General features: G+C 37.1%; 2 protein-coding genes across 2 annotated transcripts in view; one reads left to right on the forward strand and one right to left on the reverse strand.

Moving 5' to 3' along the window:
• LOC110835466 (uncharacterized) overlaps positions 1–20,914 on the forward strand; it is a 224,769-nt gene that overhangs the window by 143,477 nt on the left and 60,378 nt on the right. The gene's annotated exons all lie outside the window — the stretch shown is intronic.
• Positions 10,467–12,785, reverse strand: LOC110835478 (uncharacterized). The gene is made up of 3 exons (XM_022075713.2): positions 12,653–12,785; positions 12,018–12,215; positions 10,467–11,203 (listed from the first exon to the last, which is right to left on the reverse strand). The coding sequence occupies exons 1-3, from the start codon at positions 12,665–12,667 to the stop codon at positions 10,895–10,897; spliced, it is 522 nt and encodes a 173-aa protein (XP_021931405.1). The 5' UTR covers positions 12,668–12,785; the 3' UTR covers positions 10,467–10,894.

The following is a 20,914-nucleotide window of genomic DNA, read 5'->3' on the forward strand; positions in this document are numbered from 1 at the left end:
CTTGAACAGAGCTCCGATTTAAATTTTCAAATTTTAACCACGAAGTTAATCTAGTATTTAAAGATGCATTTCCTACAATAAAGAAAACACAACGTGTCTCTGTTTAAATTATTAATAGTTTAATGATATTTTGGCGAAAAATTGTTGTTTATCCTAAAATAACAGGAAACCTATAAAAGACTCTCTGGACGATCATGGAGTTTGTTTCATGGTATGTGATTTAGAGGGCAGAGTAAGTCTTTTATTAACAAAGATATTTGTTCTATCACTCAGTCTTTTGTAGAATTGCATTTTGTATGTGAAACAGTTTTGATGATTAAACACTGGTCTAGATTTATTCTAATAACATGTCTCTATACATTAACACGGTCACGCAATTTCAGGAACGAAAAATCTACCGCATAACACGTACCTAGGAAGGAAGCCAATAGTTTCATTGCAATGACGTAATGTAAACCACAGTGTGAAAATTGCCAAGTTAAATATAATCTTTTTTCACTTGACTCTTGAAAACATTTATTTATTTCTCGGGGAAGCTGTAATAATAATGTTGTACAAGAACATTGAATGCCAGTGTATGGCTTTGGACATTTGATGTAGATGTGGTATACCAATTATCTACACCAAGAAGAATGATAGCTGGCGATTAATTCCAGTTAACTTCATACTATAGATCGTAAATTGCAAAAAGGGAGTGATTATGGATCTGAGCCTTTGAATTCTACAGCATCCCTGATTCACGGCCTGCCAAACAGGTATTCTGCCTGCTTGCTCGTGTGATGGTACAATGCATGTTTGCGCGAAATTACTCACCTGACAATACATGAACCATCGAACTGTTAAATGTATGGTTCATATGAAGAAAGATGCTTTTCAGTTACGACTGTCCATCTTGAGTGTCTACTGATTGCATTTATGCCACGCGATCTGCATCCTGTTTCTAGATTGCGGTCCCTGGACCCGCAGAATGGACGCAATAGTTTATGCTGTTCCGCATTATGAAATTACCGTTGTGTTATAGTCATTCTAATAAATGCGGGAAAATAGCTGTTTTACAACATACCTCTTCGTCGTATTTCATACTGATTTTACCAACTAAATATTTTGTTTATAGTTTAGATGCGTCATGTTTGTGTTTATAATTCATATATATATTTATTCTTCAAGTCTATACACAAACCATTTTAAATATTGATGTTAAAAATTAAAATTGATATAAATATTCTGCGCATTAAAAAATATAGAATAGTTTTAAAAAATAAAAACCTGAAGATGATGCTGAGACATCGAAACATGTTGTAATATATAGCGCAAAATTGTAACATCGAGGAAACGATGAATAGCGCAGAATATTTATATCAATTTTAATTTTTAACATTAATATTTAAAATGGTTTGTGTATAGACTTGAAGAATAAATATATATATATAAATATTTTGTGTTGATCGTTAAAACGTATCCTTGTGTCTCTTTTGCCGCGTTTAATGTTGTGACAAATCGAGTGATGACAAAGAGGACACTGACTTCTAGATTTGGTGCTTGAAATTTTAGAATTTCAGTAGGATTTTCTTGTAAATTTCGTGTCAGGTAATTACAGACTTTTTACAATCACGTTATATTTTCGGCCTAGAACTTATCATTGCTTTTTATTACAGTACAGTTTATATTAAGCTAGTGAAACATATCAAATTGAGAGAATAAAAAATTTCGTGCTACAGGATTATGAATCGTGTAGATGTAGTTAATAGTCACCTGCGTTTGCCCCATATTATGTAATGCTTTTTGGAGATAGCACGAGATATTCACTCACGATTTGCATTATGCATAGAACCAAAGAAACGATTCTCTGCGTATAAGATGACGTAAAGTGTATCAAAATTTATTACAATAACAGAACCTAAAACATGAAAAATGTCTACATCCTTCGTGACCCGCTTTTATAAACTGTGCATGGTTACGCGTAGAATAAGAAATAAGGTCACACCGGTCGTTTAATTAAAGTGAAATACAATGAAAGTTTATGGCTTTTGTATTGGATAAGTTAACTAACTATATATCGCACAATGTATGTTTCATGTCTTTTATAATAAATGGCCAGTACTGTACCATATCTTGAGCTACCCGTTCTTTGCACGTCACGAGAATATTTTTTTCATTTTGTTATTAAATCCTCATCGGCAGTGAGGCATTCTAGGTATGGCCTGATTATTTCCGTGAAGAACTACAGGTGATAACTCTGCTTATCAAGAAATTATCCGCCTCTTGTAGTACAGACTGGTTAATTATCATGATAACAACAGCTCGCAGTTTAATTGCATTCTGAAACATGTTAGTCTCGAAGCACGCCCCAACATTATTGTTCCTCAAGACGTGTTTTGAAAGTATCCTCCGATCTACGTAAAGGGGTCGCTTTCCTCCTCGTTTCCTTGTATGAATTTCTAATTGTGAAGTGTTTTCCCACCGTTTTCATCGATTGACTTAAGAAAATTACTAATTGGTCTGTGGACGAATTCTACTGACCGATAATTTCTCAGTTTTGAGATCGTCGCATAATTGAGAAGTCTGGTGTTTATATCCGCTGATACAACAGCTTAAAAATAGTCTATCGGTGTCGGTGCTTTGAATCCGATCCAGGCGATATAATATGCTATTTAATATGTACGTAATCGAACTTCAATTGACTCGACTGGAGAAGGTTGCGTCAAAATTTGTTCCGCTTGAAACGCTTTGCTGAAACGTGCCGTACCCAATACAACAGCATTGTTAATGTAATATTGCAGTGTTATGCTGAAATGAATGACGAACAGAACAATGGATGGCATAGCAGATGTAACAATCGATAAGAGTTTTCGAAGGCCCGGGTTGCTGAGAATAATTTAACGTTTATCTGCCATCACACACAGTTTTCATCATCTTCAGAACGGAGGCAGCATGATAATACGATAGTTTCCTTCAGTATACAGAATAACACGACCAGACTTGTCAGTGGTTTTCTCTGATGTCAGCATATGTCAGCACAGATTCAGGGAACTTGAGGCTAGGGTGCTGAGGGGATTGTTTGTACGTTAGAAATATAAAGTACCGGGAGACTGCAAAAAATTGCATATTGAGGAAGATCGTGATTTGAAATCTTCACCAAATATTACAGTGATCAAATTAGCGAGGACGAAATACGCTGGGCATGTAGCACACATGGATAAAGTGAGAAATACATACAAAATTTATTCGGAAAACGTAAGTAGAAGAGGCCAGTAGGGAGGCATGGAAGCAGATGTGAAGTTAGTAACAAAATGAATGTTAGAGAAATTTGTTTGACATTGTGGGCTGGATTCATCTAGCTCAGGATACTGCCCAGTGAACTTGGTAGGAACGGGGAACTTCTGACAGGGTGGGCGACTGTTAGCTTCTTAAGAGCGATTCTGCTTCGTGGTTTTTTTGTAATTATGTCAAAACCCGCAAAACGTACGGAAGAATCCTATGTATTTGTCCATTCAAGTTTCATAATTGTAAAGTTATCATATAAAGCTAGTATTTAAATAAGGGTAGATAGATAAATTTGAGAATTTCCATAGTTTTACCTCCAATCGAATTAGCATATAAACAGAATTCCTTCAAGTGCACATGTAATACAGAAGCGGTCCCCCAATTCAAAATGGCATTCTCGACAGAACGTTATTGAAGTAAGAAACGTAATGTTAAAACATAAGTACTGCTTAATTTACGCTACACATAGAAACATTACATAAAATAATAGGCCTGGGAACGTTAATATGGTATCATTAAAAATAAGAGGGCATCTTTTCACATCATAAACACGTAACTTACGTAATAAACGCTGTGATAGATGAGTTTGGAGGTTCAGCACTCCGCCAATGGACTCGAATCTAAGCCAGCGCCATTCACCTCCAATGTCCAAAACGTAACCTCCCTGAATTTCGTCTGAATGTTAAACTCCCATCTCGTTTCGATTTCCCCACCAAACTTTTGTGCATCCCTTCCTAATCACGTGTCCAACCCATCATGACCCCCTATAATTCACTTCCCTGACAATAACAGATAACCTGTGTAAATCACAAAGTCCCTCATTATGCACTGTCCTGAATTGTACGATGTTCAAATTGTACTTTCGTGTGTGGACCCTTTCGTGATGAATTTTCAGATCGGACTTCGGAGCATTGAGAACAGCAGCACGCGGGTCGCGGGGCGAGCGAGTTACCGACTCTTTCAAGGCACCTGAATCGAGTAATTTATTACCGTCGATGCAAATCACATCTACTTCTCTTCAGCGACCATGAACTTTTGAACTCCGATGTCGTGAAAGTGCATTAGTTACAGCACAACCGAACACAATAACTTTCAATGAATATTAACACAACCAAAACACATATAATGTTTTTAAAACTAATTCATTTATGTTCTGCTCACTAATTATATAATGCGACATTATTTAATAACGTTTCCAGCAGCTATAGTGTATCTGCTTATTACGTTAATCATTATTCATAAATGTTAATTATTATGTACATGATTCTGTCATCACACGTAAGATATGAAGATAATGATGAGGGAAGGTGAAAAATGTTTATGCTTACCTGAAGGAAAGATAACACTTGGCAGACCTAGACGTAGATAGGAGGATATTATTAAAATAGATATTAATGGAATAGAATGTGAGGATATAAGGGGTCGGGAATTTATAGACTAGCTGAATGAATATTAGCTTCTTAATAAGAAATCTATGTCAGTGAAGTAACAGAGTTATCGGAGCTTCATTGCATTCGGCAGTCTTTGTAGCCGTTGGTTTTAGACTACATTTGAGAGTCTCGCATATTATATAGTAGTAACCTTTAGGTATAATTTAAAAGCGCGGTGTTGTCGTATCATGTGGAAACCGGCAAAGAAGACGCCATTAACAGGAAACTAAGAGTTGTGTCATAGTTACAGGCGAAGAGGTGGGTAACCTTTTCACACATACCTACAAGAAATCGTGCTGACAGTAGATGACTTTACACGAGCAGAGTCGAACCAGAGATGGTAGGGCTGTCCCGAGGACCTTGGCATAGACTGAGTTGCAGTTGAAAGAGGCAGTCAGTATTTGTATCGTATCCTGCTGAGTGAAGCCTACTTTTGAATCCTCTACCACATCAGACCTGCCTTTGTATTTGCAAATCATCTCTTCTGACTTCAATGCTATTTACCGCCCATTTGACTGTTCGAATTAATTCTGTCAGGGAGGTCTACATGGAAAACTGCTACCAATCTGCTACCGCATATTATCTTATGAATAGGTTATGATCATATCAAATTCCGATATTTAATGCTACTATTCACTTCAATATATTTTTGATCCCAGACTCTTATAAAAAATAAAGAATAAAATATTCAACATCATTGTCGTATATGTTAGTTACATGGATATAAAATTTGATCTCTTCATCCTAAGTTAGAGACAAAAAGAGTGTTGAAGAACTTAATGATAAGAGCACTGGGACCCAAGGAAGTGAAAAGAGGATGAAGAAATTTGCATAATAATGGGAATAAAATGTTATTCATTTCTGAATATTTTAGGGTAATTATATCAGGGAGGATAAGACATAAGGGGATGTAAGCATTTTTTTGAGATGTGAAAAATGCACACAGAATTTTAGTCGGAAAATATAAAGGGAGGCCTAAGCGTAAGTGGGAGAAGCTGATAGTCGGTGACCTAGTCAATAAACGCCTTCCGTTATGGCCGTGTCCTGAAGTAGTCCACACACTTTGGAATCTGTTTAAAGTCAATTTACTCTCATCTTTGCTAGTGAATCAAAAGATATGAATACATTACATCGGTGTCGCTGGTTCAAAGGTAACAAAACAAAACCAAAATTCTTGGAACAGGTAACACGATATTTTTGGTCTGAAATAAACGCAGCTTATTTATAAAATAAACTAGACAATAATGTAGCATGGGGTTGATTATTCCAATTGATTGCACATCAAAGGTCACGCGTTAAATTAAAATTGCAGTGTAGATTGGGCGTTTTGGTGCGAATTATTTAGGTGCTTACTGAGGTACGATATGTTTCCCACAGAGCAGAATATGTGTTTGATCCATGCGCTGATCATCTGGCTGTGTAGGCGGATGCAAGTCTTCCACAGTAGGACAGGTGATTGACGACACAAAAATTGCAGAGTAGACGGGCCAGATGCTCTTACGGTAGGTTGTAGTAGTAGCTGGCAGCAGAGGGACACGGCCCTAAACTGTATATTATCACCAAGAGCGTTGGCCTCTGCTCTTGGTGCCAGCTGCCCTCCAATTTTCCTTTTTCGCTCGGTAAAGTGTGTCTAAGTAAGAACTTCTACTCTATGATGACAGATTGGGATAGTGCGTCGTAGAATTTGTTGCAAACCGTCGTTTACATAGTTTTATTGTATTCACTTTCTACCTTGAATTGAATTATTATTAATTGAAGTAATTATTAAGTTGCATAATAATTGAATCTTTTATTAATTACAGCTTATTATTATATTAATTATTGTTTACGTGGCCATCTTACCCTTTTCTACCATAAGTCAAGAGCAGAAAGACTATTTATTTAATTCTTCGAAATACAGAGTCATTTGTGCTTAAAAATAACCTATTTCTGATTACTTTTTCGTTGATACAGTGTTCTTACAGAACCTAAGAGTTAAACTTCTCTCATGGGTTCAGTGATAAATTTAAACAAGCTTATACTGCAGTCATATAAAGACTTTCCGATTGTCGAAGATGTATTATATTATATGATTTGAATGTTCCCGTTTTCATATTTATGATCCTATTGTTATTTTGACTTTTACTTTCAATAAACTACAACGCTCTATGCACATTTTCCCGCAGGTGAAGTATACCGGTTTTGTGACATTGTCGGATTTTATTTTCCTTCGACGATATATAAGCGCAAATAGCTTACGCTCGTCTAAGTCCACAAACAAACAATGAAACAAACACGAACGATTTGTTGTCATGCCGATAGGTACAACATTATTACTGCAGTAATGAAACAGCCACTCTCATAAAACTTGAGAAGAACATGAAATAAGCTTATTGTTAATTACGTGTGTATAAATATCCGTGCTGAAGTACGTTTATAGAATTAGATGTATTCAGTTTTGAAATGCTCTTACCGTTGGTTCTCACCAGTTTCTCCTCTTACGTTCCAGAGCATGTGATCTGCACTGTCATAGAAACTTTCCTTTTCACGCAAATAGGAGTACGTTACATATTTCTTCTTGGATGAGTTTGATGTATTTTCTCCCCAGTAAATTTGCCAAGAATGCTATTTTCTGCATGATCACGCCCAAGAATTTACGCAACAGCGTTAATACGACTGAAGCGTTTGTTCTGGCATCGTGGTTTTCGCCGCGTAATTCTGCAGTTCCTCTATTCTTTTCTTGTATCTTCCATTCAAGTCACATCCTGTGCATATAACACTATTACTACGAGATTCATACAGCCAAATTTAATTAAATATTAATATAAATAAAACTTATACGTATCCAAGTTTATAATTATGAAACATTTTATAAGTAAAAATTAACTTCCGATTCGTTATCTTCTAAATCTAGTTCAGTAGAAAGTGATTATGAAATTATTAATGAAATTTTTAAATGCGGTTGTTGGTTATGATTAATTCTTTCTAATATATGAATTGTGATACAAATAATTCTGAACTGATTGTGAAACCGCAGTTTTGTTAGATATATAATAGAACTCAAAAAGATGAACCATACTTAAGTATACATTGCGTATTTCATGTCAGGGCCCTTTAGAATTTAATTATCATGTCCTCAGGGCAACTCATTGGACCGTTGTGTGTTAAAGCTCTGTCTGTGTAATTTAACATGGAGATCGGTGTCATTACATCAGTGGCTATAATGTGTTATCCAAAATACATCTAAAATAATAAGGAATGTATAATTTGAGGTTTTCGCAGCGGTGAGTATGAAGATTTCTGTCTTCTGGGTTGTTGCACCGTGTAGTCTGGTCGATGTTAACCAACGTTTCAGAGGTCATACTGCCTCCGTCATCAGGGAGATTTCTCTTGTAAAATCTTTCAGGCTTTATTCACTTTTGGTTTCCGAACACAGTTTATTGAAGCGCCTGTTGTTGTATCTAGGTTAAGAAATGCATTACATACTGGCCTGTTTTTATGAAGTAGTTCGCATAACTTCCAATGGTAGCAGTTTTCAGCAATAAATGAAAGTTCTCTTAGTTTAAGCAGCAGTCACTCTGTGGCGACACAATGCAAACTGAAATATTCTCATAGTTCGCTCTTCACTCTTATACATTGGCGTCTATGTAGTATATAGATGACCTGATAAACCATTTACATAATGTCTCTAATTCGAGGTTTACGGTGCCCAAAACGTGACATAGAATACACTTACAGTTTCAGCCTTGTTGTTATGCTACCCCGCTAACGAGGAAATGCCCTCGTTGAGAGGCTGGTTTGTTGGCGCGGGTAGTGGGAAGGGGCTACGCATTTTACATATTTTTATCCAGTAAAAATATGTGTTTTGCTACTCTTCATATTTAATTAAGATCCATATTAATATTCATAAATGTTCCAGGATAGGAATTCTGATACAAATGCTAACAGCAGATACGAGTTGTTGAAATTACTTAAAATTCTTAATATCAGCGTCACATCGACGCTGGAATCTTTGATACATGCATTTGACGATATTAAACTCCACTGAATTTGGAAATGTTATTTTCCGTTTAGTTGTAGTAGTGCCCCAACATTGATGTATCTCACTAGCCGCCACTGTGAATGAAGATATTCAACTCAACGCACAGAGGTAGTTCATGCTTTAATTGAGCTTGCTTGATGTGTTTAAATCTAAAAAACAAAAATAAAGATATTTCGTCAAAGTGTGCAATTTATTATCTGCGTTTTGAAATCTTAAAAAAGAATTGGCTGTAAGTTTATAAATATGTGTCATATTTCAGAACTATGTTTAATTTACTTTCCAAAGCCAGATTTGTAACCATGAGAAATTATATAATTTACCTTGCCCCAAGACAGGTCACTGTTTCATTAGTATATTTTTTACATAATTTTTAGAAAGCCACGAAAAGCCTTGGTCCTCTGGAATCCTCCGTATTTGACAGGTCCAAGGTCGAATATCGCTCTAAGAACGGATGCACATTCTCTCTCTGGGCGCTTTGGCAACGAGAAGTTTCAAAATGTGCTTTATCTTCCCAATGTTTACCTTTCCGTTTAGTTGCATGTAACGACTCGAAAACTGCTGAACGTATTTTCATGAAATTTTATACTGAGATTTGTTACTGAAAGATTTTGAACTATTCAAATTCTGTCTAAGATAGGCAATAGGTACCTGAGATGAAACTTGCATACGTCTCTGCTCATATGTGAAGTGTAACTCACTAAATATTTCTCAGTCTCTTTCCCATGAATCTTACGCTTTCAGAGGTAATTGCTTATAATTATTTTCATGCTGATTGAATTTCTCTTTTGTTTGATTTGCAGAGGAAGTTTCGATAATCATGTACTGAGGTTAAACTCTGTTTCTTTACTTTAATTATGATACAGAATATGACCTCACTTCCGGAGTTCTGCAGTGAGATTATAAAGAAAACGCGAAAGTTATGTGCTTGGTTTATTCTCTGCTGACCGGGATTGAAAATGTGGCATTGGAAACAATTGATTGCACAAGATTACAAACAAGCAGATACAGGTTTTGACATGGTTTAAGTGGCCATGAGTTACATGAAGACAAGTGATGGTAATGATAGCTATTTAAATAAAAAAAAATCGGTTCATATAGATGTAGAATTAGGCGGAAACAGCACCTCGAAAACGAAAGCCAAACATGGGTGATCATTAGACCAGAAACAAGTTTAGGAACAATAGAAGATGGTGATAATAGTGTTCATAGGCTATCGCGAAGTAGGTTTACAAACAGGAGATTACAGTAAAAGAACTGTGATGCTTGCTTTCCTTGGGATATTTCAATCTGCGTAGAAGACCAACACGAAATACTGTGCAATTTTGTAACCCAATTATGTACACGCTTTCATTGTTACAAATTCCCACTACATCACGTTTATCACACAAGTCCAAATTTTCGTGCCACGTCAATGTTTGTAAGTTTAATAATTTAAAAGAATGTTTTATAAAAATGTGAAGTATATGACATATCTTCAGACAAATCATCTCATGTCAAACTCAAAGATTATCTATTTATATAAAACGAAATAGCAGTGATGGCTTTATAGTTAACAAAGATGCGACAACACATTTCATTTACTTTAATTAGTGACGCAAATTTCGTTTTCATGTCAGAAATTCACACGGCTGCCATGTTCGTATTATTTATATATGGAAGGAAAAATATGAGTGGAGACAGAAATATATAAGCTTTTCGTTGTGAACGTATGAGTACAAACATCGGTCTCAAAACATAATAATACAAGTGAATACGTTTTTAGGTTTGTAGCTGATGACATTTTTTTTTATTTTCACATATTAGGCAATACAAGATTTATAATATGTATATATTATTATAACATACATGCTTTCAACTCTGTCTATTACACACACGCTCATTAAACGATATATCACATTATTAATAATTTGACTTCTACGCTAAGAAATAAAACAATTAAAGTTAAGGTTTATGAACGATATCAGCCACGCAATGTAACGTAAACGTAAAAGTTAAGTTACCAGAGATCACATTATTTTCATCTATAAGAGAAGGCATAGCTTTATCTGACCATTGTACCCGTTTTTACAAAGTATCGCTTTGTTAAGTTAATCAACTCAATTACCTTGTCGTATTGGAAGCTTATTTATAGGCCTATAATGTAGTTTGCATTAAGCAGTGATCGATTACGAAGGCATGGCTATTTCTTGTACCCGGGTGGAAGGTACGCATTTGAACCACCACCACCACCACCACGTCCACCAAAAGCTCCGTGGCCGCCTCCGAAGCCACCGCCTCCCGATGGAAACGATGCCTGACCTTCGTACTGGACGTCGGCGTTGAAGCCGGTGGCGTCATCAGCTCTGTACTTGACTATCTGATTGCGACCGTCGGGTAGCAGCACGCGGTATTCGCCCTGCACAGTTCGTCCGTCGCTGCTCTCCTGTTGCTTATAGTCGTTGCCACTAGCAGCGTCTCTTACCGCGTACTGAAAGTTATATGGCGTTGGCTGTGCGAAGCAGAAACGTAGTCACATGTTATACAATGGCAGTTATTAATGTAAGATTTGAGATTTTCACAGCGGTGAGTATGACGATTTCTGTCTTCTGGGTTGTTGCGCTGTGTAGTCTGGTCGATGTTTACCAGCGTTTCTGAGGTCATACTGCCTCCGTCATCAGGGCGATTCATACTACACAGCGCAAGAACCCAGAAGACAGAAATCTTCGCAGTTATTAATGTGTTCACTAAACAGTTTAATTATCATTATAAACTTGTTAAAGTTATTGATAAAAGTTGCCTTACCTGCCGAAATTGTAGAGGCGTATAAATTCGAATGAGACAGGCAAGGATTTGAAAGAACGTGGCGGTGACAAGATTTAAATTATTACTCTGGGATTTGCCCTGGAGAGACTGATGAAAACAACGAAATCCCCGATCAGAATAGCTGGTAACTCAGCCGGGAATGGAATATCTTAAGCCGTACTCCAGGATAAATTGTCTGTAGCGTTACTCCTAATCCATTCTACTTTGAACGAGTTTTTATGACGATTGATCAGAACTGAACGGAAGATTTGTGCACCTTATCTTATCATCGTCAATGTTAACTCCTTGTGCGTCAATCAAGGTTTTGTGGGAAATTATAGAACTGCATGTACAAGCTAAATTCCTTCTCATGAGGAAGGTTTTAAAGGGCAGTGGAATTTGAACTTTTCTAAAACAACTTTGATCCATGCAATTAGTTTGGTAGCTGTCTGAAAGCTGTGCATTGATTAACTAGGCCCTCTTAGTAACATAAAATTGGAAGTTTGTGTTTTACACCACACCTGTCCTCCGTCATAACCTCCGGCGCCGCCCCCAAAACTGCCACCACCTCCGCTGTAACCACCGAAACCCGGTGCGCCATATGAGGACGATGGCCTGCCACTATATCCTCCACCCCCGAAACTTGGTCCTCCAAGTTGTCCCGCACAGACCATGTCAACAGCAGTAATAACTGCTACCAAAAAAACAGCATATGTTATCTGAAATAAAGAGAGAAAACAACTCAAATTAACCACTTTAGTGAGTACAGAGTCTGTTATTGTGAAGTATTTTCGTGAGAAATTTAATGAAATGCAGTAGTTGTTACACATTCAGACAGGAGGCGCATTATTCCAGTGAACCGAGAATTCTGCATTGTTTCTTCTTGAGGACAGTGAAAGCTTTCGAGAAAGGAAGTTAGTTCTTCACAAATGCCGTGTTTTGAAACAAAACTGCACTTTCTTCACCACAGGACGATCTTCACAGCCTTAATTTTACAATTACAGTTACAATGAATAGAGAACTGTTGTTGTAATTATTTAAGAAATTCTTTTCCGTAGTCCTAGTCCACTCAAAATTTTATTACTTGCTTGCATTTTGTGACAGCATGTAGCTAAAGAAACAAATTTTACGCTGGCCCATTTATTTACGTGTGTACCTTGCTATGAGCCATCGTTGAAGAAGGTTTATCCACAGTGTTACGTTTGTTACTGGAAACCTTAGTTTGACTTGAATGATCCCTTCTCAAGTCCTTGTTGTTTGCACTTTGAATGTGTGTGCCTGTCTGATGAATTGTGCAGAGAATTATAAAGCTTTTATACTTGTCAGGAATTGCTGATTTCCTAAGTTTTATTTTAAGAATAGCCTTCTAGTAAAATGCGTTTACAAACAAAATGAATGGAAGAGGACATTCTAAGTGAAGCTTCAGGAAGAGAGGGTAAAGTATTTTTCAAGGAGGGCTTTAGCATTGGATGCTAGATGGAATGTAGAGGGGATGGAATCCATAGCAAGTTTAGCAAAATTCAGCGAAAGGTGAGGTGTGGTATATTGAACGAATAGGTGAGAGGTCACGAATAAAACCAGAGCATCTTCCCCAATAAGTTTCCTCTCTCTATTGCCACATCTTTACAGAGCGAAAGCATTAGCAGATGGCATTGATAACAAATAGCTTAAAGTTCCCTTGCTTTGGATGTTACTTGTTTTAAGTTGATAGTTGTTATTATCATATTCCATTGTCTTTAGGTGTCAAAAGGGGAAACACTTATTATTTTGCATCCGGTAAACCTAACCGCTCATGATCTGATGAAGTAGATATGCACTTGTAAGCAAACAACAGGTGTAACACTGTTAAGTAATTTTTTATGGCGTATTTCGACTTAATAAATCTGTGTTGTTAAGAGTGAAACTTTGATATAAGTAGATAATTTAATCATAAGTAATACTTTTTTATAAACTGTAGAAACGTTATATAAAACTGAAGGAGGCCTACAAGTTTTCAACAAACGACTCTTAAGGTACAATTTGGCTGCACGCGACAGAGACAAGCGACCGAGGCAGGCGACAGAGACGGGAGACGGACACATCGCAGCTTGTCGCCACACACTTTTGAGGTGACGGCCGAGACATGCGGCAAAGTGTTTGTTTTCTTTGTTTTGTTGAGACATACGTGCACATATTCAGTGAAAAATGAGTACAAAAATGCTTCTAGAAAGGTTACTCGAAGAAGAAGAAGAAGAAGAAGAAGAAGAAGAAGATGATGATGATGATGATGTGTTGCTGTGTTATTTGTTGCGAAAGAAACAAAGAAAACCTATGAGTTCAATATTCAAAACCAGACGTGAAGAAGGATCTTTCTGTCAGTGGTCAGTGGTCGGTTTTCTGCTACTAATTCTACCAATTGCTCATCTTGGTCACCAGTAAATTTAATTTCTGCCATTATTTTACTCAGCAACACACGTGCTGCCTGAGCCCGTCGCGAGACACTACTGGTCCGAGAGCCGTCTCCTGTGCTTTGTCTCTGTCGCCTGTCTTTGTCTCGCGCTCGTAATTGTACTTCATACGATTGTACAGAGAGCAGACAGGAAGCGACCAGTCTCGGTCTCGCAATTCTGTCGCCTGCCTCTGTCGCTTGTCTCTGTCGCGTGCAGCCAAATTGTACCTTTAGCTTTCTTGGAAATAAACACAACAGCCATTTTTTTCTTAGAAGGGGAAAACCCTTTGTGTCTCAGAGCAGCCTTTAATAGTGAAACTAGTTAATCGTTGGATTCAACCGCCTTAGGCACCCTAAGACGCCGAATCGCCTCTTAATACTAGCGTCAGAAATTATGTTGCTTATGATAACCTCAAGAAAAATTAATAATAATCGCTATTTCTGGGGTTCATGCATACGTTATTTTTTCTTCTCTAGCTCCACCAATACGAGCATCATAAATATCTCTCCCCTTTAATATTTGTCCTAACCGATCGTAGTTTACTTGTAATGAGCGATTCTAGTTATCCATGTTTGTTACATGAAATCGTGGATAATCCAGCCTCATGATAAGAAAGAAGTATGTGAAGTTTTGGTCTGTAGTTAATGTCTTAAAACTGGATGGTAAATATTCTTGTTTGGTAACTGCATCTCATTTATGAGATTATGAGTCGCTGGCGCATTTGAATAGATTATTTTATCGCAGATGTGATCAGCTCCATACAGATAATAACCACTTTTGTGAACTAGCATCTTCCGGTAGAAGTGGGTAGATAACCCTCTTTTTTGAGGAAGCAAGTCATTGCAAAATATTTGTGTGAATTTTAATTCATAATGCATTTAGTAAATCCTGCTTTGGTCGAAATGCCAAGGAATCTTTACTTTTCGCGTTTCGCACAAGTTTAAATTTAATAAATATTTTTAACTTCGTATGCAAGAGGAAAGCAGTGAAATAATAATAGCTTTGAGGGAGTGAAAGTTACAAAAAAAATGTTTTACTTAGGCCTAAATTGTTGCATGCACCGGTCTCGAACAGAGTGGATTCTGCTTTTAACCCAGATTACAGTTGAAGATACACAGCACTGTTTCGTGGATCGTGGTTTTCTGGGTTCTGATGAGGTAATATATTGCAGGTGGTTACCGACGTTTCTGATTATCGTGAAGATGCAGGCGATATATTTCTCCGAAACTTTGCCATAAAACCGAAATAATCTAAGACGCAATACCTCAAAACCACGAAGACCACCGTCTATAATTTATATTTCTATCGCCATGGAAACCTAAAATCCTACAGCGTTCACAGTCAGTCAACGAATCACGAATGATCTCAGTATTTCTTTGTCGTCTTCAGCCCTGTAGGAAGACATACTGGTGATAGGTCTCCTAAGACTGTCATTCCCAGTTCTGGGATTTTAACTTAACTTATTCGTATTAAGGAATTTAATTTCCTAAAAAAACCCAGGAAACTGAGGTAGCTGAACTGAGCAGTGCTTCAGAGTGATTTAAAAAGAGCATCTGTTTCAGAATGTTTGTCTGTGATTTAAGTGTTCCAGAATCTCACTCAGTCAGAACACAATCAGCGAATCACTTTTTGTTTCATGAAGGGTGATATAATGATGGATTTTAAATAACAAAGATCCGCCCTTACTTAGAAGTAGTAACATTCTACGACTCACTATTTCGCTGAACTACTGTTGTTTATCATAAAAACAAGATCCTGTTAATAATGCTGTTTTGTACGTGGGTCTGCATTTACCATTTGAAACAGATCGGTTTTCTGAAAGCAGAAAACTTGTTATGTACGTAAAAGTGTCAGATTTCTTAAAGGTTTTTTCTACCTTAAACGTAGAATATGGCAACAGTCCATAAGATTTTAATTCGTATACTATTATGGATGAAACATTGCAGATAAACTCGTGAAACGCGCTGTGAAAATTGATAATTGTATTATTCTTCTGTCCTCCATGACTTAGTGGAAGTCTGTTCTGGCTTCTTAGCCGTAGTCATAATGCTGTCGTTGCAGATAAGCAACAAAACTCTCAGCTGTTCCATATGCTTAGTGACTGTGCGGTTGTATATTTACATAACTTAAGATATAAAACTTAATTACACTATAAATAAAATTGGGTTTTAAGATTCTCACGGCCGTGAGTCTGAAGATGGCCGTCTTCTGGGTTGTTGCGCCGTGTAGTTTGGTACACTACCAGACTACACGGCGCAACAACATAGAAGACAGTCATATTCATAAATAAAATTATCTTAAGTGATTGTAATGGTGTGAAATGTATTAAGCTGGCTCAGGACAGAGTCTTTTGAAAACTTATGTTGTAAGTCTGCTGTTCTCAACAGTCATTTGCCAGCGTATTCTAAAGCCTGTGACCAGATATGCAGAATTTATTACATGATAATTAATACAGATCACGATTAGTGCTGGAAGGGAGTGTTTCTCCTTGTATATTTTATGAGACATGGAAGCATCTAAGCGTGAAATTCCAAAAGCTTAGAAACTTAAGTCTGAATTTTCCTTGTAGACAGTATTAGCCCGCAAACTACGTTAAGAGAAACATTAATTTCGTCGTCGACTGGATGACTGAATGCAACCAAAGTTGGCACATTGCAACTAACGTGATGTTAGCAATAATGAAGTGTTATTAAGAGGCGCTTCGTCGTGACCTCTTGCAAAACAGTGAGCAATTTATCGATTTCAGATACATAAATCCCTAATGTGCCCTCTGCAATTGCGCTGATGGTTACGTGACCTGCAGTTCTGGTGGTCGTTCTGATTTATTGTAGGCTGAACTACAAACCACATGCTGGCACAACCCTTATCATGACAGCATCTACAAGAACAAAACAAATTGTGTAAGTTTTATGAATACAGCAGCCCGTGTTTTTACACAGTTTATTCGGTAGCAATAACATGGCGTCAGTTTATTATTTATTTGAGCAACCTCAGACACAGTTCTCTGCCTCTTAAATGTTGCAATGGTGTATGATTAAAATCTAACCTATGTAAGTGGGCATGTAAAAAGTTTAAATTTTATGAGGACGGTGTGTATCAACGATAAAGGTTGTTAGCGCATTTCGTGAAAATTTAAATGCAAAAGTGAAAATCTGTATGGCAGTAACGCACACATTTACTGCAGATACAAGTCAGTTTCTTCGTCTTTTTACAGTTTTTATTGAACGCTTTTGACTGAAACGAGAGATGCAGTTTCTAACAAATGGACAAGTCTGACCAAGAATACGACAAGCTGCATGAACTAACTTTATTATGACTCAACAATAAATAATGTATCCATCTTCAGGGCTATTCTCCGAAGCGTCAGTATGCACCTATGAGTCCACACGGCGTTACAGCCCAGAATACCAACATCGGAAAACACCAGTATTCTTCTAAAAAGCATAAACAAGTTGTTTGTAATTGAGACGCCTTGTTTTCTTTGAAGTACGGACTGAATTTTTGAATAATGTTTACATGGGCTTTGTGCTTCAATGGATTAAATTTTGAAAACATGAAATAAACCATCTGACTGGCTTTCAGCTTCTCAAGAAGGACTCTCCTTTTAAATAAAATTATAATTGCAGAGTTGTGACCAAGTAATGTTTTAGATCTCTCTAATACCGAGACCGCGAGATGGAATCCCGCTGTGAAATGGGATTACATCCGCTTTTGCGTCATGTTGTTTTGTGTAACTGGAGACCTTGTGATGTGCGTGATGGGATGACCCCCTCCCGTGCAGTACAAGGAGTATCCAAGAAATATCTAAAGGATTTACACTTTCACACTCGGTTACGTATCGAAACAGGCCAGACGCCTTACCTATGAAAAAAAAGCGAAAAAATAACATTGTTATTATTATAATTATTATAATCGTTATGATTATTATCATAATTAAATAGTTACTATATGTCAAATTTGTTGGCCATCTTTCGTGGTCCAAACTGCCATCATTGCAACATTTAAAATTGTTACATCTTTCGTATGCGTCTTCTATAAATAGAAGTGTAGAATGAACTCAGGTCTTGAAAGTTCGCTACCCGGATGTGCTCCAATTTTGGAAAGATAAGAAAATATCGTGTGGCTGCAGAGGGAGAGAGACACAGATGCGCTTCGAGGGGGGGAGGGCTGAATGATTCATGGGCGTCTGTGTGGAGTGCCGAAGGATAAATACAAGATTTGGCATGCTCCAGTCGGGCGGGACGCATCTTACGCTCTGAGATTCGAGAGGAGGTGGTCGTTAACCTAGTTTTACCGTTCTGCCTCAGGATTTCAAAATCTGAGGTCTCAATAAACATAGGAGTATGGGAAGTGAAAACAAGATTTAGTATTTTAGAATAATTCATTTCAAAGAAACGCTGTTGGAAATCTTAATCACCGAGAAGAATGGTGCATCGGTGACATTATAGAACTTCAAATCTCAGCACATAATCCAGAAAAGACGATAACGGTGTTTCTGCAATAGTGACATAACACACGAAGATACCTCACTTTAGTCAAATACGCAGGTGCACCGTATTATTTAGTATGCACACCCGTGGTTCAGGGTGTGACTCTGCTGGGCAGATGGTGCTTCGTCCTTGCAGTCACTCCAGCCTCTCCAGGAATCATGGCCTCTCTGCGCGCTATCTTGATGGCCTGTACCTGCCTTTTATTGAGCACTGATCGTTACACAGAAGGGAGAAAGTATAAAGGTAACAGCTTGTTAGAGTAGATCCACGCACTGTAAAACCTTGCAAAGAGACTGTGAGTAACCTCTGCCAGTCTTGTACACACTGTAATTTGTTAGATCCTCTTGCTGTCTAGTAGCCACAGTCCTACTGCAGTGTAATTAATTCACTCAGCAGTGCTAATAATCTTGTGGTGAGGCCCGTAGTGCATCTAGAAACGTGTTTATCCCAACCCATGTTTTGTTTCGATAGGTAAAGTTTTCAGTGAGACTTCTTTTGAGACAACATCGATTATGTTGAAGAACATGGTACTGGCGAGATTAGATGTTAAAAGGAGGAAGTTATTGGATAACGAAGAAAATTACGTGATGAGAAACTTCCTAATTTGGAGACTTCTTATGTTGTTGAGGTTATTGACTTACTTTGGATGGGATCGGCGGACAAGAATACGTTACTATGGGTCAGTATGTAAATTGTAGAGCATTATCCCGAGCTCAGAACTCAGCAAGCGGGCACATTGCTTGTTGGGTCTAAAGGGGTTCATTACAGAGACGTGATATTGTGATTGAAGTATACTACTTGCCTTTCAACTTAAGACAGAGAAGGACAGCGGGATGTAGTCAGTTTAGTTACTTACATTTTATTTTATTTGGTAATCAATCAGAAGAATTCTTGTTGTGATCAACCACAAAACAAGATTAGAAGCCTATTTCCGGCTATGGGAACAAAATAATTAATGATTAGGCCTATAGTGAAGATCATGTTCCTCTTGCTGTATGGCTGATTGTCAGCTTTAAAAATATCTCACGTTTCTGAAAATTAGACATTTGGGCCCCGTACGCTGTATTTTTTTCTCGCTATTGAGCATTGAATGATTCAGTTTGCTTGTTTTTTTTAGGGGGGGGGGCACAAAGGCATGGGACACTTTTCATAGCATGCGAGGTTTAGAGCGATGATAAATAAGAGCAAACGTAAGGAAATAAAAAGAATTTTTGTTTGCTTAGGAACAGATGTTGGCAGCTCTGAACAAAAACTATAGACATCTATAAATAATATAGAACTTTAGTGTTCATATGTACTTTTCGTGAATGTATAGCATGCACAAACATGAACCGGATTGGAATTTCATTGGCTGTGAAAACTGGTGAAATTTTCTGAATAACGCAATTTAATTCGGTGATAACTGCATGAGCAAGAGGAATATCTGGATTTCGATCGAAAGGAAAAATAACGCGTGACCTTGTCCGAATCGTTTAATAATGTTTAAACAAAACGTACCTGAAGTACATCTTTTAATCTGCTTTCCGCTTTATCCACATCTTATCTGATATCTTAGCATATCATTGCTTGTAAAGAAACTTTACTCTCATCTTTAAAGCAGTGTGTATATGTTAAAGAAAGAACTTAATGATAGGTCACGTCTTACACATATAACATGCTTTTCTTGTTACACTTTAAAAGCCATACACTGTGCTTTAAAATGTAGGATTAAATTGATCACTGTTTCCAGTTACATAGGCGTGAACGTTTTTCTTTTTTAATGAGAGAAAATGAAGCATTGTTTCGGCAATGAAGCAAGCGTCTCTTGTTTAAATGTATAGATCTATGATTGTAAGATCGTTCGAGTAGTCTCTCCTCTTCAGGCTAATAAACTAAAACTTTTTATTCATTTCTCATTTCGCCCATGCACACTAGGCCTACATCTCAATTATAGTCTCTTCATGTGAAATCAGTGTATAATGACAAACTGGTAATGATCGGCATGTCACAAATAACATATCCACCTTTAACTTTCATTTTCACTTTGATTGAGATATAAGAATTAACTAATCTGCAATAAATATTAATTTTTTTGCTAATTTACGATCCTTCGAATGTGGATATGTTGGCTTTGGCCTACTTTAGCGGAAATAGTTTTCGAAAGAAACAGTCTTTAACTTTGACATCATAAAACCTCAGCATTCCATGTTTTTAACAACAAAAATATAATAATGGTGCTTTAACATTAAAATAGCACGAATTTAATCAATTACCTAAGAAAATGGAAAATTTTAACTTTTGCATACTTAAAGCCTTCTATAGCAAATTATCTTTATCGATATTGTTATTGATCCATGAATGTCTTGAATTTGTAAAACAGAACTTGAGTATCGAAGTCCGGACCTCCGGAATTCGAAAAGGGTATTACGCAGTTGTTGACAGAAATCGAAATCCTTGAATGATGTACTTTCGCCTGCGTAAGAGTCTATCGAAGACCAGGCCAAATAATAAGAATGCAGT

This window comes from Zootermopsis nevadensis, unplaced genomic scaffold (assembly GCF_977971745.1).
Source record: "Zootermopsis nevadensis isolate Lab colony 2312 unplaced genomic scaffold, Znev_1.0 Znev_ptg000024l, whole genome shotgun sequence".
Taxonomy (NCBI): Eukaryota; Metazoa; Arthropoda; class Insecta; order Blattodea; family Termopsidae; genus Zootermopsis; species Zootermopsis nevadensis.

Excerpts from the sequence above, each read along its gene's own strand:
- LOC110835478 (XM_022075713.2), bottom strand. Across the intron at positions 11,204-12,017 it reads GAGGTTATGACGGAGGACAG|CCAACGCCATATAACTTTCA; the intron begins GTGTGGTGTAAA and ends TGCTTCGCACAG.